The 21,478-nt window shown below is 51.3% G+C and overlaps 10 protein-coding genes across 10 annotated transcripts; 6 read left to right on the top strand and 4 right to left on the bottom strand.

The window, feature by feature from the left end:
* Positions 1-452: 452 nt before the first annotated feature.
* On the bottom strand, positions 453-1,715 carry HMPREF1120_04487 (cysteine desulfurase; the record flags this gene model as incomplete). The annotated part of the gene is made up of 1 exon (XM_009158618.1): positions 453-1,715. The coding sequence occupies one exon, from the start codon at positions 1,713-1,715 to the stop codon at positions 453-455; it is 1,263 nt and encodes a 420-aa protein (XP_009156866.1).
* Positions 1,716-2,110: 395 nt separating this feature from the next.
* Positions 2,111-3,239, top strand: HMPREF1120_04486 (uncharacterized protein). Its single transcript, XM_009158617.1, has one exon. It carries the CDS (start codon positions 2,550-2,552, stop codon positions 3,084-3,086), a length of 537 nt encoding a protein of 178 aa, XP_009156865.1. The 5' UTR covers positions 2,111-2,549; the 3' UTR covers positions 3,087-3,239.
* A 1,131-nt stretch (positions 3,240-4,370) lies between these two features.
* Positions 4,371-5,525, top strand: HMPREF1120_04485 (uncharacterized protein; the record flags this gene model as incomplete). Its single annotated transcript, XM_009158616.1, has 3 exons — positions 4,371-4,401; positions 4,459-4,696; positions 4,760-5,525. 3 exons carry the CDS (start codon positions 4,371-4,373, stop codon positions 5,523-5,525), a joined length of 1,035 nt encoding a protein of 344 aa, XP_009156864.1.
* A 542-nt stretch (positions 5,526-6,067) lies between these two features.
* Positions 6,068-7,279, top strand: HMPREF1120_04484 (uncharacterized protein; the record flags this gene model as incomplete). Its single annotated transcript, XM_009158615.1, has 2 exons — positions 6,068-6,287; positions 6,687-7,279. 2 exons carry the CDS (start codon positions 6,068-6,070, stop codon positions 7,277-7,279), a joined length of 813 nt encoding a protein of 270 aa, XP_009156863.1.
* Positions 7,280-8,106: 827 nt separating this feature from the next.
* HMPREF1120_04483 (uncharacterized protein) lies at positions 8,107-11,248 on the bottom strand (the record flags this gene model as incomplete). Its single annotated transcript, XM_009158614.1, has 3 exons — positions 8,107-10,451; positions 10,507-10,804; positions 10,856-11,248. 3 exons carry the CDS (start codon positions 11,246-11,248, stop codon positions 8,107-8,109), a joined length of 3,036 nt encoding a protein of 1,011 aa, XP_009156862.1.
* Positions 11,249-11,912: 664 nt separating this feature from the next.
* On the top strand, positions 11,913-13,894 carry HMPREF1120_04482 (uncharacterized protein). Its single transcript, XM_009158613.1, has 4 exons — positions 11,913-12,041; positions 12,099-12,374; positions 12,431-12,754; positions 12,818-13,894. The coding sequence occupies exons 2-4, from the start codon at positions 12,248-12,250 to the stop codon at positions 13,555-13,557; spliced, it is 1,191 nt and encodes a 396-aa protein (XP_009156861.1). The 5' UTR covers positions 11,913-12,041; positions 12,099-12,247; the 3' UTR covers positions 13,558-13,894.
* Positions 13,895-14,825: 931 nt separating this feature from the next.
* On the top strand, positions 14,826-15,829 carry HMPREF1120_04481 (uncharacterized protein; the record flags this gene model as incomplete). Its single annotated transcript, XM_009158612.1, has 2 exons — positions 14,826-15,492; positions 15,543-15,829. The coding sequence occupies 2 exons, from the start codon at positions 14,826-14,828 to the stop codon at positions 15,827-15,829; spliced, it is 954 nt and encodes a 317-aa protein (XP_009156860.1).
* Positions 15,830-16,167: 338 nt separating this feature from the next.
* On the bottom strand, positions 16,168-16,902 carry HMPREF1120_04480 (uncharacterized protein; the record flags this gene model as incomplete). Its single annotated transcript, XM_009158611.1, has 1 exon — positions 16,168-16,902. One exon carries the CDS (start codon positions 16,900-16,902, stop codon positions 16,168-16,170), a length of 735 nt encoding a protein of 244 aa, XP_009156859.1.
* Positions 16,903-17,325: 423 nt separating this feature from the next.
* Positions 17,326-19,996, top strand: HMPREF1120_04479 (uncharacterized protein; the record flags this gene model as incomplete). Its single annotated transcript, XM_009158610.1, has 3 exons — positions 17,326-17,334; positions 17,406-17,510; positions 17,567-19,996. 3 exons carry the CDS (start codon positions 17,326-17,328, stop codon positions 19,994-19,996), a joined length of 2,544 nt encoding a protein of 847 aa, XP_009156858.1.
* Positions 19,997-20,058: 62 nt separating this feature from the next.
* HMPREF1120_04478 (adenosine deaminase) lies at positions 20,059-21,193 on the bottom strand (the record flags this gene model as incomplete). Its single annotated transcript, XM_009158609.1, has 2 exons — positions 20,059-21,035; positions 21,124-21,193. The coding sequence occupies 2 exons, from the start codon at positions 21,191-21,193 to the stop codon at positions 20,059-20,061; spliced, it is 1,047 nt and encodes a 348-aa protein (XP_009156857.1).
* Between the last annotated feature and the right edge of the window lie 285 nt (positions 21,194-21,478).

The raw sequence follows: 21,478 nt of genomic DNA, 5'->3' as shown, positions 1-21,478 counted from the left end.
AGTCTACATGAGGTCGGTGGTGATGTGTAGACAGCAGAGTGAGATGGACGGAATGATAGGACGCGATGAAAGCCGCAATCACAATCATGGAAGTGACCGAAACCGTGGATCAAAACATGTTACCCAGTTAGGTAAGGTGTAAATTGCTTGGTCATGTGACGAGGCTGACAAAGCACATCGTGAACAGAAGACATATGTTTCTATCTCCACCAAAGAAATACAGAAAAGACAATGAGAAAGGTCGAAGAGTCTCGTAATATCTTGCAAGGGATTCGTCCTCATTATATTTTTATCAAGGCATCTTTGACTATGTCTGAATATCACGATGTTGTGGCAGACAATGGGGCTAGACATGTCTCGGTATACTGCCTCCTCCCATTCACAAGGGACTCAGAGGACAGATACATGGTGCCCCAGTGTTCCATTTTCTGCTGGAGTAGCCATCAAGGTGTTTACCAGTTTGCAACATCCTTCCTTTCGGGATCATGCACTTCTTTGCCTGCCCCTTCCCTAATGACTTCATCCAACACCTTGACAAGCCCCACCACTTCTTCCACCGTGTTATAGTGCAGCAGAGAAACTCTCACCACTCCATCATCAGGATCTGGGATCCCTAAGACCTTCTCCAACAAGCGCTTGCTGTAGAAGTGTCCATACCGGATGCCGTAGTCCGACTTGGCTTCAACCGCATCCACAATTCCGAGCGAACTCTGGCCCTTGACTCTGAAGCTGATAACAGGGTGCCGAATGTTTCTATCCGAAGAAGGTTCACCATAGATCTTGATTTGATCCGGTTTCGATCGCAGATAAGCCAATAATACCTCCTGCAATCTCTCTTCCTGGGCCTCCATTGCATCCCAGCCGATTTTGTTAATGTAGGCAATCACCTCCGGGATGGATTGAACGCATTCATAGTTGCCGGCAGCCAAGCCCATCATTTCCTCCAGGGTATTTCGGCCCTTGAAAAAGTGGCCAAGGCTGTTAAGCTGCTCTTGTGCCTTCTTGCTGGCGTACAACATCGACACGTGTGGACCGTAGACTTTATACCATGAAAAAGAATAAAAGTCCACACCAAGGGCCTTGACGTCGATGGGCGCATGGGGCGCATATGCCACGGCGTCGACACAGAAGAGAGTGTTGGGGTTGGTTTCGCGAATGACTTTGGACAACGCCGCGACATCGGTAATGGTTCCCAGAATGTTCGAGGTGTGTGTGCAACAAACCAGTCGTGTCTTGGGCGACAACAATGCCTTCAAGTCATCGGGCTCTAGTCTGGGGTTGGAATTGGTGTTCTTGGTGGGAACCCACCACTTGACCGTCAACCCCTTCCACTCGGCCATTTGCACCCAGGGGGCAATGTCGGCTTCATGATCGATATTCGAGATGATGATCTCTTGCCCCGGTTCAACCTTGAGCGCAACGGAAAGATTGCGGAATAGCTGGGTGGTCGACGCTCCAAAGACCACTTCTTCCTGGGAAGCGTTGATATATTTTGCGCCTGCAGCATGGCCGGCATTGAATTTGTTGGTCGACTTCTGTGCTATCGGATAAGATGCTCCAAGTTGCACATTGTTTTTGGACAGATAGTCGGAGATAGATGTGATGACAGACTGCAAGACCTGTGCGCCTCCAGCATTGTCCATGAAGACTTGTTTCTGGGCCAGGGCGGGAAAATGTGACCTAATGGCCTTCAAGTCTAATGATTGCGATCCCATGGTGAAATTGACGACTGTCCTTGTCCAGTTCCGATTATCAGCCTGGTTCAAGTCGAAGGGCGGTTGAGAGTGGCGATGACCTGGGAGGCTCGGCTGGATGGAGAAGAGTCACCCGAATATACGGACGAGAGATGATATATGATACCTTAACCGACTCAAAACGGCAGTTGGCCGGCCTCAGGATGTGATGGAGTGGGCAAATCCGTACCGGGGGAAAAGCAATCAACTCGTTGGCATGTCGTTGCTGGATCTCAGGGACCGTGACGCCCTGCGATGACCTGTCACATCCATGGATTCGAGTATCGAATGGATCTTCGGTAGTCCTCCTCTTCAGCCACGGGTCCACGTCTGCCAGTAACCCGACCACAGAAACCCCTCGTTGAGATCCACATTGCTCTGGATCCATGCATTATTGTACCACTGTATCTTCTTCGACTTCGATATCAGCTTTCAACGTCCAGTGTCCGGTGCGGTTGTCCAAACTCGGTTGCTCAGCAATGAAAATCATTATATTTCCCACCATTCACCACATCCCTTCTTGCATGCCTCCAAGTTCTATTGTGCTTAGAGCACACCATGCTGAGCAAGTCGGCCAGTATATGTTCACACCGATTTTGAGGCCAGAAGTTCGAACGGCAAAGAGAATTGGGACTTGGAGCGGACATGAATGCGCGGCACAGAATGTCCATCGCAAGCTCGATTATTGCATGAGCATCATGTCGCCGGAGCTGCACAATTACTTTTGGCGATGCAGCGATACAGCGAAACAGCGATACAATATGGTGCTGGACGTGGAAGGGAATCAGCAGACCCGTAGTGAAAGAAAGGTCAGTCATGATATTGTTATCGCGTTGGTGTAGCCATTGGATGCCTGGACCCGTCAATCCCTCTAAAAGCCACGGAATGATGTCTAATCATACACTGGCAATGCATCCCAACGCCTGGTCACCTCGTCCGTTACGAGACATCTACCATGTTTGCATAATCTGTTTCGCAGCCCGGCACTATGAGTCGTCGAAACTACTTCCTCTTGTTCTCCGTCTGTTCGCGCTCTGCATGCGCCGAGTTGTTCTGCGGATGCATTGGTGCTTCTCCCACCATCCTCTTTTTCCATTCGATGAATTCCACATCCTTCTCCTCGCCCATGTACTCGGCCCAAGCGGTGAATTCTCGGTTGGTGCGCTTTTTCAGGGGTGGCATGTCGGAGCTGCTTCGATGGGAACGATCATTTCGGTGCTGGCTTGTTGGTGTCTCTTTATGGATGCGGTCTATTTTGTCCTGCAGACATCTTGTGTCCTCAAGACCTTGGCCCTTGGATGGCATATTGGCTGGTCGTTTGTCTTGCTGTGTAGCTTGTTGTGTCGCGGATGATCCGCCTTCAGTGGATCCTGTCTCGCTTTTCGATGATTCTTGTGAAAGGAAAGTGTGAAAGGACAGTATATTCCTAGTACTGGGCTTGAACTGTTTTGGAACGATGCATACTATCCTAGAACGTGTGGACATACTGGATCTTGTTGTAGAATATTTACGCAGAGTCTCCTTGATGGAAGTGAATAGTAGCTCTTGACGTGGTAACTCACCGTGACTCCCTGTAAGTCGCTGTTTCCACCTTCACAGCACAACGTCCAAGCCTTCACCTGCTTCATTGAAGACGTCCAAGAAGCAGCGACAAAGACAGCAGCGCTTGAAGTGAAGGTAGCCAGCCGCTGTTGGACATGCTTGACGACTCGGAACTTACCACGTATTCACAGCCAGCAGCTTGGCGAGGGCTGTATGCAAGATCTCTTCGCATGGGCAGGGATGCAGCGCAGTAGTCACCATGATACGCTCTCTTGCTTGAGCCCGGACTCGGGTTCTGCACGGCCAACTGCACGGCCAACTGTACCTGCATGTGAAATGTCCATCCAGCCTCGTGCTGACATGTGGGTGTTTATCATCTTTGAGAATTCAGAGTTGTCTTCGCTGCTGTAGGGATGTACGAGACGGGGACGACTCGGCTGAGGCTCGCTGGACGGGCTTGACATGTGTCTTTGGCTCTGACTACCGGGATCGCAGAAGGCAGGCTGACAAGATATATGCGAAGAATGAAGGAACAGAGAGTCACCGGATGGATGAGACCCCAGTCGGTGTTCCGAGAAAAGGACATGGGCGGCATTCGTCAGGCCAGAGGATGACAGGTCATCGGGCGAATAAAAAGTATACACGACTCGGAATGTGACATTTTGATCTCAACTGCGCATGTGAAAAAAGAACATACACGAGAGCGAGTCCATTGACTCCATACCACATTACATATACCATGATGACTGCCTTCATCGCCATCACCACCTCCATCATCATCGTCACGAGGTAACGATCGATCATCCTTCAAGTTCGTCCAACCGTGTCCTCGGCAGCGGAGAATTTCCTTCTTCTCCAACTCCATCTCCAGCCTCAGCTGCTACTACGAACTGCCATCGAAACACTTTACTGCCATATGTTCCGCTCGTTCGCTTCAACAGTCGCTGTGCGCCATCTCATGCTCGGAACAGACTGTCCTCTCCATCTCGCGCATATATCATGTCCTGGCACGCTCTCTGATTTCTAGGTACGAAATTTATCAGTGTAAGCTGGCTCTCCTGCTGCAGCGCTCTGTGCGGTGCCGACTCCCTCAAGATGGAGAAGTTCTCCCAGTTCCGCGACAAAGGTGAGACCATCGGTGTGAATGTAGACAAAGAGGTGCCGTGGCTGACTCGATCCGCAGGCTCCGGCATTGCGCCGTTCCTCCCTATCCCAACCGAGCCCGCCGGTATTCGATTGCCTTTCCACATTTTCCTCTTCGTCTGTCGTGTGCCACTCCTCCTGCTCTTCTCCATATCGTACTTTTTGGTCCTACAATGGATGCCTATAGGTGTCCTGGGAAGGAAAGCCTCATTATGGTGCATACTGGGCATACCAGGCATATGGTGGGTCGACCTACAAATCGACGGCGTCAAAAAAGGGTACGGAACTGAAGGGTGCCATGGTTCGGAAGATGGTGCAGTCTGTACTGACAAGCGAACCAGGTCTTTGGCGAAAAACAGTGCCAGCATCCCTCGCGCCGGCTCCGTCATTGCATCGTCCAGCACTTCTCCTATTGATTCCCTATATCTATCTGCGATATTCGACCCGATATTCGCTGCAAGCTATCCAAACACCAGACTGGTCGAACCTATATCCCTTTTCACCGCCGTTTGTCGCGCATTCTCATATCCCAAACTCAATCCGTCTATACGGGCCAAGTTGGTGGACTTGGAAACATATATCAAACAAAATCCCAACCGTATCGTCGTGGTATTTCCCGAATGTACGACATCTAACGGCCGAGGAATTTTGCCCATGAGTCCGTGTTTGTTGACGGTACCACCACGCACCAAGGTTTTTCCTGTCAGCTTGAGATATACCCCGAACGATATCAGTACGCCAGTTCCACATGCCTACTTCACGTTTCTGTGGAACCTCTGCAGCAAACCGTCGCACTGTATCCGCATTCGCATTGCAGAGGCCGTATACAACACTTCGAGGAGGAACATGGAGCAGGCTGCTGCGAAGAGCTCAGCCTACAGCAACAGTCACCTGGATACTTCGGCCACAGACAGTGCTGCGAGCGATGCAGACACGCTTGTGGGCAGCGAAGAACTCGAGGGACCTGCGACCAGGGAGGAAAAGATGTTTCTAGACAAGATTGCCGAGGCTCTGGCTAGATTAGGACGCGTCAAGAGAGTCGGGCTGGGAGTCAAGGAGAAGATTGACTTTCTGGAGATGTGGAACAAGTCACGGAGAAGACGATGAGCAACCGGTAGAAACTGGTCTCGCACAAAATGACAACAGTATCCCACACACTATGCTATACCAGGCTTGAAAGATATCCCACTGCACCCGGTCTGGCTAAATTGCCGCACAAGAGATATCGGGTTTCGATGCATTATCCAGACGGAAAATTAAAGTCCTGTCAAACTACCGGCCATTCCGATTTACCGCATACACTGGCGCGACCGTTTAATTTCGATCACCTGGTCTGTGCGTCCATCAACACCACGTCCACGACCGATGATATGCACGATATATACAACGGCAGAGTTTTATTGCGCGATGGACGTGGACCTGGTGTTTTCGTTTGATCCTGTACCCTCGGAGGCTATTCTCGGGCTACAGTCCCAACATTATTACCTCGCATCCCCCAAGATCCAACAGCAGTCGTTGACCAATTCCTGACACTGGTTGCATGACTGCGTATTGATAAGACCGAGTCGGGCGTATCCTTCTACTAGGGAATAACGAGCACCACAATCCACCGGAACCTCAGAACGTATTCATCACCATCACCAGTGGCAATGCATTTTCTTTCTGTGTTGGCTGCCGGCCTCACACTCACCCCAGGCAGCGTATATGCCGCGACGCAACTCAGTTTCTTCGAACACAATTCCTGTAATGCAGGGACCTCGTTCGAGCAATATACCGACTACAACGTCCTCACCGCCGACACATCATGTCACCAACTACCGAACGGGACGGTAGCATTTTACGTGAACCAAATTGATCAGGGTTGTTCGAGTGAGTACCAACCACGACCACCAAAGACTTTCACTTTATATCCTACCGACATAGTTCTGTTTTATTTGTGTCTTTCCTGTCACTTCAACACACGGGATAAGACTACCTACCTATGTACTGTATCTATGTCTTTGTGGTTCCCAAGCCGTGTTGTGCAATGTATCCCTCTGAATATCCCCATAGACCAGCAGTATCCTGGTATTCAACGAGAGACGACTTGTTTGCAGTTCACGAATATACAAGTGATGTCTTGGACGTCCTACCAGCAGTGCCTCACATACTATTTTCGTCTCTATGCTTCTCTCTGCTCTGAATGGTCGCGAAGCTCATCGTATCTATTCTTCTCCCCCTTTTGAAAGTCTTCAACTGACCACTCCCGGTGTTTTCTTCAATCTCTAGTCCGCTCATATACCTCATCCAACTGCAACCCATCCTCATCTTCCCTCGCCGGCGTCCTCATCGGCGTCGGAACATGCTTCTACATCGACGAAGGCGTGGACTTGGGGTCCTGGCGGCCCGACTGTCTTGGTGTCGATTATTCGTCTACTAATGGTCTGGACACGTCGAATTCGTATACTTCAACTTCGTCAACTTCGTCAAACAACAACGGCAGCAACGGCAACAGTAGTGGTAGCAGCAATTCTACCATCACTATTACTTCTGCTGCTGCTCCAGGTCAATCGTCGAATTCAGGTGCTGACGCGGCGGTTCAATCTGTTATCAAAACTGCGACGGGGGCAGTCACTTTTACGCCTGTGACTACGAGTACGACATCAGCTTCGGCATCGGCGTCGGCGTCGGATTCAGGGTCAGGGTCAGATTCGACTTCTGCTGCTGCGAGTGGTACAGGTACAGGTACCGGTACTGTGAGTGGAAGTGCAACCGGGACAGCGAATACGAGTACGAGTACGAATGGCGCTGCGGGATTGTCAATGGGACCATTGATGACTTCCTTTGGCACAGTCATGGCCGCTTTTGCTCTGTTGGGTTGATGAGATCAACCTTTGAATCTGCAGTGGGTCTGGATCTGGAGTATACTCTCGAAGGAAGTCATGCATACCTATATACCTTGGGTGATTTTTTATTTGGCGCAATGGACTGCACTGCAATGGTCAGCGTCAGCGTCAGCGTCGGTGTTGGTATGGGTGCTGCAGGTGTTGATCTACTGTAGTAGAGTTCCGGTGCGGTGTCAGTGAGTGTGGTACAGTACCAGCATGAAGTGTCAGTGTCGATTCCATATCATTTATCACTTTTAACCATCTATCTCTCCTTTTGCTCTGCTTGTTTTCATTTTTTTAACGTCTCTCAGTTCGATCAGAGGAATAAAATCGAGACAGGAATGGAATTAGGACATTATATCAATATCAATACCTGCACTTCAAGTTCTCCAAGTTCAGTTCCATGTCGTTCTTCTCAAGCAGCCGAGCAACCAACTGCAGTGATCAACCTAGCAATCAACACCACTTGCAGTGAGTGGATAATGAAAAGGGAAGGGAAAAGGACTAGAACCAAGGCCACGAACGTTTCCTCATATTATTTCATTTCATTTGCTTCGACTCAATACAATTCGCGGTCCCCATGCGGGCTCTTACCACTGGCACCGTTGTACTGGCTGGTAGTAAGCACGGCACACAGTAGGTATCTGTCTGGCCCAAAGCTGACTGGCACCGAGACTGACGCTGGAACTTAAGCTGGCACTGGTATGTGCTCGACTGGGTACAACAAACAACTAGAACCAGGATTGAACCAGCTGAAGTATCCTAGTAAGAGGAGAAAAGGCAAGGCAAAGCAAGGCATGGTATCACGCTAGGTTGCCTCCCTACCTCCATCTTGAACTCGTTCGTTCGCCTTCCATCAATCCTCTCTCAAGCTCATCTTCGTACTTATACGTGATGCGCCTGCTGTTGCTGCTGCTCCCACCACCGGCACCACCACCCGAAGCAGAAGAAGCATTGGCTTTGGCAGCCTTTTCTCGTCTCTGTTGCTCCTTGAGCAATCGTTCGCGGTTCCTCGCTTCGCGCTCTAATGTGTGTGGATCCTTTTCTTGTTCTTTTTCCTTATCTGGCGCTGGGGTAGCCGTTGCACTTGACCGGTGAGAGCGACCATTCATACCAGCAGACCCAGACAATCCAACGACTTCCTCTGTATCTCGTCGGTGTTCTCGTTTGTGCCGTCGTGATCGGTGTCGAGAGTCTCGATCTTCCGTATCATGATCTTGATGCTGGTCGTCACGGTGGTGTTGGCTTGGCCGATCATAGTCGTAGTCGTAGTCGTGATGCTTTTCGTCTTCTCGATGCCGGTCGTGCCGAGACCGCTTGCGATCCTTGTCCTTATCACGGTCGCGATCGCGGTCTCGGTCTCGGTCGCGGTACTTTTCGTCTCGGTCTTTGTCCCGTGCACCATCTCGATCTCGATCGCGGTCTCGATTTCTGTCACGATCACGGTCACGCTCTCGTTCACGGTCGCGAGGGCGGTGGCCACGGTCTCGATCTCGATCTCGGTCGCGGTCGCGGTCTCGATCACGCTCACGGTCTCGCTCTCGGTCCTCGTATCTCGACGACTTGCTGCTTCGATATTTGCCATCTCTGGTCTGTCCGTCATAACCATCTCTATGGCTGCTCGACAGGACAGACTCGTCGTAATCTTCCATCTCATAATCTCCGTTCGCATCTGCTTCGCCGCGATGCCGACGAGAGCGGGAAGGCCGGATTCTCGTTTCCAAAGAGGTCGACGCCGGCTTTTCTTCTTTGTTGTTTTCATCTCGATTTCGACGCGAGGATTTTCGATCGACCGAGCCGGACCGCGAATATGAACCTTCTGTCTCGTCATTGTCGTAAGCATGACCATTTCTACCCTCTCTCTTGGAGCTGTATTCACGCCCGTCTCTGTCACGATGACTGTCTTGCTCAGCACCTTGATCTTCATGATCGTATCCTTGTTGGTCAGACTGTCTTTTCGTGGAATGATCTCCATTTCTCACTTCTTCGTGACCCACAGTTGGAGTTCGGCTGCTTGCACGTTCGTAGTCTCGAGATTCCGACCGGACCTGACGTGATGCCATCGATGCCCTACCCATGATTTGAAAACCCGTGCCTGCTGACCGTGAGGACGGTCTGGCGGGTGGCCCAGCCGGTTCACGCATCGCTCTCGGACCCGTCGGTGCACCTAGGACACCTATCCCTTTTGACTGATCGGGCGCTTGCGTTTGCACTTGCATCTGTGGGTTTACTGGAGTGTGACCTTTGAGACCATTTGGTGCAGACGAGGGCATACCACCCCGACCACGTATGGGAAATCTACCATGTCCTCGAGCACGAAACCCAAAGTCTTTCATGTGTTCACCATACTGAGCGGAAGGTCCCAAGGGTGCCGAGGGCGGCGGCATTGGCCCTTGGAGGTCTTCACGATAGGCTTCAGGTATCGCTTTGCTTTGATTCTGGGTTTGAACATCACGGTCAAGATCTGTTGTTGCCGCACCATTTATCCGGGCATCTTCTTGACCTTGTTCCTTCTTCTCCTGGGCTTCCTGGTCTCCAAGATCGCCATTCTCTGCAGTCACAGCACCGTCCGCGGGGTTTCCCTCTTCCGTGACTGGTTTTTGATAGTCATCGCCCAGCGCTTCTTGAATCTCTTCCTGTCCGCCAGGAGCGAACTCGTCGTCATCATGGTGGTAGTCGGCCGATTGGTTCTTTGCTGCTGCATCGTTCGACCGATTACCCGGGTGTTGAGACTGCGTAAATTGATTGTCATGCTGCCGCTGGTCAAAGTTGTTCTGGTAGCCTTGTTGGTACTGCGAAAACTGTTGAAAGTTACCACGGCCTCTACCATAGCCGCCACGTCCACGGCCGCGGCCACGACCGTAACCGCGACCGTAGTACCCGCCTTGAAAATCACCATTGGGATATGATTGTGGGAAGTTTCCATTGGGACCCATTTTGAAACCGTAGTTGGGACCAAAGTCACCAGGGCCCATGCCATTCGGGAATGCATTTGCATTATTATTCTGCCACATATTGTTGGGTTGGCCATTATTCCAGCCGCCAGAAAACATCCCTGGGTTGGGACCAAAATTCATTCCCATGTTCATGCCATTCATGCCTCCGTTGGGACCGCCAAACCCGCCAAACATGCCAGCCGACATGGGATTCATACCCATGGGCATTCCTAAACGACCGGTCAGTAACGTTTTCGGGAAGACAGATGTAATGGGCTGACTTACCCATCATTGGATTGAAACCAGGCATGCCGTTGGCCGCCATCATCTGCATCATCTGCGCGTAGTCCATGTTGCCGAAGCCATTCATCATGTTTGAAAAGTCCGCCCCACCCGCGCCCTCTGTTACGCTATCGCCTGCGTCTTGCAGGTTGGGTTTGGATTCGGAAACAGAGGTAGAATCGTCTTGAGGAGTGTCAGCTGCGTCCGTTGTGGGTTGCGGGAGTAAATCTTGATGGTCGTCGTCGAGTTCGACTTGAATGTCGACGTCGTCATCAAGGTCCGCAGATTCGGGGTCGCCGTCCTGGTCGGTTGTTAGCCGCCACGTGAAGGAATAATGCCGCTAAGCACTTACCTCGATTGAAGGTTGCACATCAACTGGGGGAACATCGTCGGCCTCCACAGTCTCAACTAGCTGCTCATCACCAGTTGTTGCTGCAGTCGCCGCCGCCGCCATTGTTGTAGTGTCCTGTTCCTGGCCCACCACGTTTGTACCCTCTTCGGCCACAGGTTGCTGAGTAGGTGTGTCTGCCACTGTAGCAGATTTGGCTCTCTCCTCCGCTCTGGCTTTCTCCACCGTTTTGAGGTAGGCTTTTGCAGTGTTGCGCATGGCCTTGTTTGGTTTGCATGTCTCGGAGGTGAACGGTTTATGGTCACAGACTGGACAACTGACATCGCAAGCATTGTTGAAGCCTATATTGTATGAGTATTTCTGATAGTTCCAAGCACCCTGATGGTAGACGTACATGATTCACAGATCAAGCCATCGCAACAGGTGGCCTTGTAGGCATTGAGGTTAAACTTGTGGCAGGCTGCACAGTGCAGTTTATCAGGGACTTTCTCCCAGTCAAGGGTACTGCTGGGGTTAGCGGGCTCTCAAACTGAATCTGTGTCCACTTGCCTGATCAAAGCCGCCAGGGAGGCATCAAGGGTCGGAACTGCCATGATTGCTGTGGTTGTCTAAGTGCAGCGGGAGGACGACAGAGACCGACCGTCCAAGGAAGTGGACGAAGAAGTTGACGGCCGCCGCAGAACAAACGCCATAACCTGATAGCACGTTGGGAGGAGTCACCGGTGTACAAAGAAGTCTAGGTGAGCCGATGGTGAGATTTCAGAAGACATTGAGTCATATTTCAGTCGGTGATCAAAAGTTCATGAGATATTGATAAATGGAAGAAATGCAGCCGCGCCGTTTGTACGGGCGCAAACGTTGAACGCAGGCAGTGAAGTTCTACAACGATCGCGCGCCCAGCGCCTGTTCAACTGTTCGCTTGTTCTTCCTGTGGCCCGCCCACTGCAATAATCATGCAGTGTGGGCCACTGCGCTTGGGTGCTGAATGGCCACCCGCAACTTGCTGTTCGATTCGCCTCGAACGCACCCCAGTCTACCGCAGATCTCGAGAACGCATCCTTTTCTACCTACCCAGGTACATGGCGTTCATATCATCGAGCAGTGCAGTGGTGTTGGTGAATATTACTAGCATCGGGGAAAATGATGAAGTCATCGATGCGAAGACCCTTTGGAAGTAATCACATATATTGTAAGCCACAGAGAAGCCACAGACCAGCATCACAAGATATATTTACTAGTAGTCCAGAAGTCGCTGTCTCGGTTCTCCATGACCTGTATTTACGTATATACCATTATTTCAAGTTCTTCAACACCATTGGTGGTATTTACAAGCCAATTCGTCGCTCATAACAGACATATTTGGATAAGACCTTGAAGGCCGAAGAACGCAGCAGCATGATCCTGGGGCCTATCAATGGCATCGATTGCATTGCATTTGTGGCCTGTCTGATCCCTCAGCTGCTTTATCAACTGAATCCCCTTCTGCTCCTGCGTGTACTGGCTGGAGTGGTACCATTTCTAGGTCGGCAAATTGACCCCAAAGAAGTTCGAAATTAACACCCGCTAATGCCCTGATAGTCTTCCAGCTCCCATTTCACTTGATCAAAGAACGCCTTCTCACCGAGAAAGAGAAACAATCCCCTTTCACTCAACATGCCACCTTCTTCCAGGACGTGGTGGTCCGTTGTGTTCGATATGCCTTCGCAAAAATTCCTGCAAGTGTAGGCAGAGTATTCTTCTCCAAATGGGTATCGTATCCGTTTTTCAGGTATCGCTTGTTGAGACATGGTCATCTCCATTGCCCAATGTTTTATACAGAGATTGTCCAACCTGACTTTCGGGGTATTTGGATTGCCGATACCCCCCATTCCGATCCTGATATCATCATCTACTATTGCCACGGTTAGTAGCTTCTCCAGGCAGCTTATGAGCCCAAAAGGTAGAAAAACTGATTGAAGGGGCCAGGAGGTGGGTTTTCTATGGGGTCAGCATATTTCTATCTCGAATTCCTCATGGCCTGGGCGACACGGCTAAAGCAGAGCGGCTTCCGCAACCCTGCAGTGTTTGCCTTGGAGTATACGCTCGTACCAGACGCACAGTGGCCGACCCAATTCAAGGAGACCGTTGCTGGATACAATTTTCTGTGCGAGACCTTTGGAGAGGGATCGGCGGCAAAAATCAGCGTCAGCGGTGACTCTGCTGGAGCGACCCTGGTTTTGAGCATGTTGCTTCATCTGGAAGGCGACGAACAAAATCCAAACAATCAGCGGCTGTCTCGCCCGACTCTGGCCATTCTACTTTCGCCATGGACTCATCTTGTCTCAGAGCTGAATAGGAACACCGCGAGTGACTACCTTGATAAGGACAGTCTACATTTGTATGCGCGCCAGTATGCTGGAGGCGCGGCGACAACTGACAACTTGATCTCACCTGGACTGTCCACGAGCGGATGGAAGAAAGCATCACCGCTGGAGGGTTACTGCATCGTATATGGAGCTGAAGAGGTGTTTAGCCCAGCAATCGACGAGACCATTGCGCACATGGAGAACGAGGGAGCCACAGTCAAGGCTTATCGACAAGAGGCGGGCATTCACGCCTGGCCTGTCGTGAATTTGTTCCTCGGAGACAGTCGCGAGGAACGGCTGTATGGATTGGATATCATGACCAAGTTCATCGTTTCCTCGAGTCCGACATTGCAGAAGTAGACGCACAGGCAACCCTGTCGTGCAACTCATCTTCTACCGCATGCCATCAGATTAGATCAAGTTTTTAACAACTGTCATAAACGACCTCTGGGTCTGCTGCGAGGCGACCACAGTCTGGAGAGACAGGGTTGCCACACGACAGTTGTCTTTCCCCAGGACCATTTCCAGCATGCTTCTATCGTCATTTGGCAGCGACCAGGAACAGAGATATCCAACGAGCCGATAAGGATAGAACATAAAAATGCGAGAACGATACCAGGACGAGTAGAGCTGTTAAGATGCTCTCAAATTATTTACCTACCTGACTGCCCTGCAGTGAAGTGTATTTCATTTTATTCAACATCATCGTAAGGCATGGTGAAGTACGGAGGGTCTAGTATGCGACAGCAGCAGTAAAGAAAAAAGATCGCAATTATTGAATGACATGCAGTGGTGGTTATAGCAAAACAGCAGGGTTCAGGTGAATCTGGACTAGCGCGTGACAAAATTGGCGCGGATGATGATGGGTGACATGTCGCAATTAGAGCCAATCCGCGCCCGACACAGCCCCAAACTCTGATATTACTGGTGGATCTGCTCTGATCCGATTCCTGCGGCTGTCGTGGCATCAGCTTTTTTATAAACATGCGCAATTCCCCCTCCGCCGCGCCTCCCCTTTTTCCGAGTCGTTCTGCAGACAGCGCGCCAGCCCCTCTCTTCTGCTGCTAAGGCCAAACTCGCCGCTTCACCCGAGCCATACACCGCCATCGCCACCACGCCAAAGCAACACCTTGGACCGGATCTCTGTGTCCGAGGAGCTCTAATCCACGGCCCTACCTTTTTCCGGCCCTTACCTTGCAGGAACCTGTTCCGGTTCAAGTTGACGCGAACACGACACGCCCACCGGCCTGGTTTAACTGCAGTCAAACAAACACTACCACTGCTAGTAGTGTCTATCCGAACTACTCTACAACTATCTGCTCAGCCGTGTCTGACGGATACTGCTGCCTGCCAGTGCTGCAGTAAGATCAGTATTTCGTTTGCCTGGCCCTGCACGTGACATCACCAACTGGCAACCTGACTCGAGACGAACTGCACCTGCCTGCTGGAACACCATGAAGGGCACGAGTATTCTTTGAAAAGAATACCTCAACACGACGTCCAGCCCTACCAACATGTCTGTAACCACACCATCGACATCTGTCCAGCCAGTATCAAAGTCAAATCAAACATCTACCCGTCTATCCACCTGTACACCACCCTCGTGTCACTGTCAGCCTTTCTGAGCAATGAGTGACGAGCAGGATAAGTATCGACCTCGTTCACCGGACCTGTCAGGCTTCAACGCCCCACCGCCTAGACTCAGTCGCATTCCTTCGTACTCTTATACCGCTTCGCCCTTCTTCTCTCCTCAGAGCGCCGCTCCGTCAACGTCCTATTTCAGTTCCCGGGACCACTCCGCTGTCCCGCACCAGGCTTATCCTCCATCCACCACTCCTAGGACTCCGAGCATACCCACCCAGCCTCCCCTGCCAAGTCACTCGCCACACCTGCCACCATCCTTCGACAATCCTTATCCCTTGCACTATTCGCAGCAGCAGCCTCAGTTTCAAGCTCCGCGGCATTTTATTGGAACTGATATTCACCAGCATCCACCTCAACAATTCGCACCACCTTATCCGAGTGTCGATTCCTTCCACGACATGGCGCGCACGCGACAGAGGAAAGCTGCCGAGGATGCTCAATTCGCTTTCAACCAGGACCATCATGCAAATGCCGTCAATCCAATCAAAACAGAGCAAACACAGGCGCCTCCGCCTCCGCCGGCTAATGTCGCCAATGATCCATCACATGGCATTGATGTGAGAACAAAATTCCCCGTGGCACGTATCAAACGCATCATGCAAGCCGACGAGGACGTTGGCAAAGTTGCCCAGGCCACTCCCACAGCTGTTTGTAAGTATTACTACCCCTTGATCTCTGCTTCACATTCTAACATCGTCTAGCTAAGGCACTGGAGCTTTTCATGATAACTCTGGTCACCAAGGGGGCAGCAGAGGCAAGGGCTAACAGTTCCAAGCGCGTCACGGCACAGCATCTGAAGGCTGCCTTGATGAAGGACAGTCAGTTCGATTTCTTAACCGAAATTTGTGAAACTGTGCCCGACGAAGGGTCCAAGAAAGGCAGAGCGAAATCCGAAGCAAAGAGTGAAGACAGCGACGAGGAGATCGCACCCAAACGAAAAGGAAAGACGCGTAAGCGAAAAGCTAGTAGCGACGACGATACCGATTGAACGGCCACATTTCGTCGTTGGACCTCTTTCCCCCTATTACTACTGCTACATTTGTACATTTGTACGATTCTTACTATCAGCAAAAACATATTGCTGTCCGAGTGACACATTGGAGGGATTATGGCGCAACCTGAACATGACCCTCTGTCTTCAGACGAGCACAATACAGACGCCGTAAAGGCCTTGTCCCGCTGGTACTGCGCCACGATTGATATCCATTCAGAGCGCCGCCTCCATGGAATCTTTGGCTGGGTTGCCACGCCACATTGACAGCTTCACCCAGGGGCACCTTTTAAGTTTCAAGCCCCACGAATCATTCCGGGACTCTCGGATTGCTCCTATGCATAGACACTCTGGTGTCTGCTGGGATTTGATGGAGTGTTGTTCCTCCAAGGCCAGGGGGCTTGATTCACGACAGCCAGCAGGATGACAAGTCCGAAGAAGCAGGTGAAGCCAAGTGCAACCCAACCCACGACGGCAGAGTAAGCCACCACCACAAGACACAACAGCACGAAAGCTCCAACGGTCAATGCGCCCATAAGCCCACTGGCAAAGACGGCATACATCTGGACACTCCACTGACTTGTTTTGCCGTTGGTTCCGTCCCAATCGGCGACCCAATGATTCTTGAAGAACGTCAGCAACGTTGAGCCTAGCGAGGCAAATGCGAGAGCAAGCAGGAACAAAAGCCAACTGATGGCCAAGAACAGTTGGATCTGTTTGGTGCTGAATGACGAAGTTGGAGACGGTGGAATGTTGTTGTTTGAGAGCACATAAGAGAAAGTAATGCTTGCGCCCAGCGTGGCAATGCCGATGATCGTGGTGAACAGTCCATTGAAGAAGGTTGCCACTGCTGCGCCCGAGTGTTTAGCCATGGGGCGGATATGGCTCAGGGAGTGTCCATGCTCAGACCATATACCAGTGGGTGACTTTCTAGGATGGGGGTGATGCGCGTTGGTTGTTGGTTGATATGCACCGCTGTAGCCAGCAACCATTCCATTGCCCTCACTTCTAGGCGCTCTAGGTGCTGTGGTGAATTCGTCCCCTGCACTTCGATTCTGCTCCACGACCATGGTTCTTGAGACACAGATATTCAGGTAGTTCTTCGGCAGTGGTGTTGATTGGACCACCAGATCGAGCCTGGTGAGGCTATCGGGACCACAACAAGTAGGCAACTCAGAACTATTTGAATGAGAGCATACGTGCAGTAAATCAGATCAAGCTTTAGAAGCACAGAGACTAAGCAGTATATATATCTCTATTGAACTGCAGGCAAAAGCGTTTCGATTTGGATGCCTGGTCAGAGAAGGCAGTCACGACCATCCGATCTCACAGTACAAGGGCAACCGCAGCAGTAACGAGGCTCAGTTGTATCCCCTGCTTGGGGGCCTCGCCCTACGAACTCCATCCCATCCAACACCGGCTGCGGCGCAGCTGGACACATTGACCGAGCACCTGCCTGGTCTTTGCACCAATATGAGTCAGTGCATACGAATATGGACCTTGTGAGTCTTGCGCCAAACCGGTCTGCTGCTGTGTGATGTTGAACGACTCTAACCAGCAGGTGACTGGGTAGCTCACGCGCCTGATTGCAGGCTCAGGTACATCCCCAACCAAGCAGCGCACCAACACACCTGCGGAACGCCTCGCGACTTGTAAGAGTATCTGCAATGCATTGAATGTGAGTCAACCGACCTGACGATGCCGATGGGACTGTCTGTAATCTGACCGGTCCAGCAAACCTGGCGCAACGGCAGCCTTGAACGCGAGGACGATGTCGCCCTGGCATACACCACGAAACTCCTCCAACGTTTGGAAACGATCCTCCAGGACGAGTCGCGGAGAGCGGCACCTCACTCCTGCCTACGATATGTCACCTCGAGTCAATCGTACATTATAGTCACGAAACTGGCACTCTCCTGCAGGCACGTCGACATACTCAAGACAGCGGCGCAGTTGTTCCATATTCTTATCAATGGCGAAGCGGAGGGACTGCTGGACAGCAAACTATTTGCGAGGTCCTTACTGGATTTGGTCTGGTATGCCACAATAGGAGGAAGACTCATTGTTGAGGAACGCTTGGAGACGGATTTGGTTGAACTCCTGTTCGAGATCGCTACAAAGATCAGATTGGACCCAGATATCCTGCCCGCCTGGTTCTACCCAGACCGCGAGGTACCCCAGGGCCGGAACGCTGCAGATGACCCGAGGAAGAGTCAATTTCCCCTGTTCCACGTGCTCGTACAATATGTCCACCATGACGGCTCGGTGGGCGACTTTGCCCGCACGGCATTACTGTACTTGACGGAAACGGCGTCGAAATTCCGACCTCTGGAGACCTGGATGATTGAAAGCGATCTAGCACCTCAGATGGCTAGTGGTCTAGGTGCTCTATACAGCAGGTTGAGCAGACAGTCCACGCACTTCATCAGCCAAACATCGACGCCTCCTATCGTCGCTTTATCGGACGCTCCGCAGACCACGGTTGCGCCGGCCGAATCGCCTTCCGACGGGCAGCAGGATCTCAAGGCTTTCTTTTCATACCTGGCATTTTGGCAGGATACATTGAGTCATTGTAAATCCGTTGAGGTCAGTGATACATTGTTGGACCATTTTCAGGTGCTTTTTGTCCAACAGCTGCTGTATCCTTCTCTACTCGAGTCGTCCGACGTTGAAGGTGGCTCCACTGCTGCGGTTATAACACATCTCTCACGGATCCTCCTTGCTCTTGACCATTTCCAGCTTGTGGACCGTATTCTACGATACCTTCTGGCTTCTCCGGCCGCTCTGCAAGAATCCAAGGAGAAAAGCCATCGACGGCAGCGCATGTCTGTCAGTCGAAGGAAGTCGATAGATCACTTGAAGACCATGGCGGAGTATGCTGATAGCCCTTCACCGAACCTCTTCAACCTCCTCGACTTAATGGAAATAAGCCTGAAATCAAGTCATTCGGAGACTGTTAGTGCTTGCCTCAAGCTGCTGTCTGTTCTCCTCCACAAACAACATTATCATGTTGCTGTTGCTCCAAGCCTATTCAAGCTTGAGCCTGCCCCAAACGCTGCTGGTCGATATGGGGTTGACGAGTTTAACAGTCAGCTTTGCAGACTGTTTGACGAGGCAGCAGCCATAGCCACCCATGAGGACATGGACGGATCCTATCAGGCTGCTTTGTTGGATGCTCAGACCCTTCTGGAGCAGCATAGCTGTTATCTGACGCGCGAGCCAGATACTGAGACGTCAGACAGGCACATGCTGTCCATCGGCCGGAATAGCAGGCTTTACGACGCCTTGATCACTTTACTGCAGAACTTCTTCGCCAACGACACTGTCACTAATCTCTACCTAACGGAATTTTTGATATCCATGGCCGCGTGCGAGCAAATAGATCTCCATTCTTGGCTCCTTCCATCCCAAAAGGGAGGTTCCATCGAAGAAGATTCTGCAGACAATACCACCTTTGTTCTTGGGGAATTGGTCGAACAAGTCAGGCAGTGGCGGTCTCAGTTCCCTCAATGGGATGACTTGATTCAGGAAAGAAGATTGGAACTGTTGGAAGAGGACCGGCAGAGCCGACAAACAAAAGATGCAGGATCGAAGAAGAGGGGAGAGTCGCCCAGAAGCTCCAACTCTCCTCTGCCTCCGCGACCGTCAACTCCAAGAGGAAGCAGGATCATCACGACAGAGTTTGGTTCAATAGGCAGTACGTTGTCGAAGGCTGGGAGTCCAAAGGCACCCGCTGCGGAACGTGCAAGCAGTCGATCGTCTTTCCGCCGACCATTACAACCTGCAGAGGCTAATGTGCAAGGAAATGATGCTGCTGCACAACAACAGTTGTCCGCTTCAAGCTCGTTACTAAAGACACAAGTCACCTTAATGAGCCTAAGACCACCCGAAGAGGCTTCGGCATCCTTGCCCCTCCACGCTGGACGCCAGCAATCTCCCACTCCCCAGCCTGGCTTGCGTGTTGCTACTGTGAGCAACGAAGACTCGGGGACTGTCACCCCAGGTGGTGAGGGCGCTCAAGCAATACGAACTCAAGCCAGTCTGAGTCATATAATGACGAACGCCATCATACTTCAAGAATTCATTCTTGAAATCGCCGCCGTGGTGCAGCTGCGGGCAACTTTCTTCGACGAAGTCCAATTCAAGGCTCCGACTACTGAATGATGAGGTGCTCAGGTGCAAATCCTCTATTAACCGTTATTATCACATTCTAGCGTACTTGACGCTTATGTTCCGTTAGCCACAGTGGATAGAGTCTTCTTCTCATATTCATCCAGAAGGGACAGGAAATGGTTCCTTCGCCACGTCGAGATCCACGAAATACAGAAGGCATTCCGCTGGAACTGAATGAGATCCTTTCTGGTCACATCGGCCTCCACCGCCATCTTTTCAATGTTTTCATTGACATAAGCCCTAAAATATGCAGGGTCGTCCGAATTGATAGTGACCTTCACCCCACGGCGGAGGAGGTGGACAATTTCTTTACCTTTGAAGTCCTGGGTTACGACCGAGTTTGAGACTGGACAACATGTCAGCCCGATACCTTTGTGGCGCAGCACCTCGATTAGCGACTCGTCCTCAATGACATTGGTTCCATGGTCAATTCGATCAACCTGGATCTCGTGGATGACTTGACGAATGTTGTCAATGCTGTTGGGCTGGTCTATGTCGCAATGCGCAGTCAGGAGGAAGCCTTCTCTGCTTGCACGCTGGAACACGGCAGCAAACTTCGAAGGCGGGTTATCGCGTTCGTCGGAGTCCAGACCCACGCCAATGATCGAGTCCCTGAAGGGCAAGGCCTCCATCAGCGTAGCCATTGCATATTCTGGAGATTGGTCCCGCAAGAAGCACATGATCAGGCTGGCAGAAATCCCCAGAGTTCTTTGAGCAATCAACAACCCCATTCGGTATCCCCGAAGAATAGTCGGAAATGTGACGCCCCTTGAAGTGTGTGCCTGAGGATCAAAGAAGAGCTCCACATGCTTGACATTCTGGGAATGAGCATGGGTAAGATAAGAGAGGGCCAGATCGCGGAAGTCATGCTCCGTTTGTAGGACTGCCATATTGGGGTAGTAAACTGCGAGGAAGCTGCTCAGGTCATGGAAAGAATAGCCTGACGTCTGGTCGAGAGATGACAAGGCTGGCGGTAACGGTAGACCATTCCGCTCTGCTAGGGTGCGGGCCAGCGAGGGCGTCAAACAGCCTAGCATACACGTCATCGCCCGTCAGCTTGCTCGTGTACCTTGGAACATTGTTTTGATCAGGTAGGAAACAACAGTTTGATACCTTACCTTCTAGATGGACGTGCAACTCGGCCTTGGGCATGCCGGCGATCCAGGCTTTCAAATCTTCGGAAGCCATGGCGATGTATAGACCGATGACAATGCGGCACGCTGTGAGTCGAAATCTAAGGTTGATGGATAAAAGATTGGTTCAGTATCAGGCGTAGAATCCAAGGCAAGACTACGCTGTTTGTGGTACTAGTCGTAATCCTATTCCATGATCGAGGCATATGCCCACTTCTCAATTCAATTTTCAGGCTACGTTGTAGATGGTTTGATAAGAGGAATCACGTGGAATTGCGCAAGGCGGCGTCAATACCTGGCTAAAAGTTGCTACCACTGGCAGTAGAGTACTATCGTATTT

The sequence above is a fragment of the Exophiala dermatitidis genome (assembly GCF_000230625.1).
Source record: "Exophiala dermatitidis NIH/UT8656 unplaced genomic scaffold supercont1.4, whole genome shotgun sequence".
Taxonomy (NCBI): Eukaryota; Fungi; Ascomycota; class Eurotiomycetes; order Chaetothyriales; family Herpotrichiellaceae; genus Exophiala; species Exophiala dermatitidis.
The sequence above is the reverse complement of the archived record's forward strand: the minus strand, read 5'-3'. Positions and strand labels throughout refer to the sequence as shown.

Coding starts and splice junctions, on each gene's coding strand:
- HMPREF1120_04486 (XM_009158617.1), top strand. CDS start 2,550: ATGATATTGTTATCGCGTTGGTGTAGCCATTGGATGCCTGGACCCGTC.
- HMPREF1120_04482 (XM_009158613.1), top strand. CDS start 12,248: ATGATCCTGGGGCCTATCAATGGCATCGATTGCATTGCATTTGTGGCC. Junction 12,375..12,430: donor TGGAGTGGTACCATTTCTAG/GTCGGCAAATTG, acceptor ATGCCCTGATAG/TCTTCCAGCTCCCATTTCAC. Junction 12,755..12,817: donor CATCATCTACTATTGCCACG/GTTAGTAGCTTC, acceptor TGAAGGGGCCAG/GAGGTGGGTTTTCTATGGGG.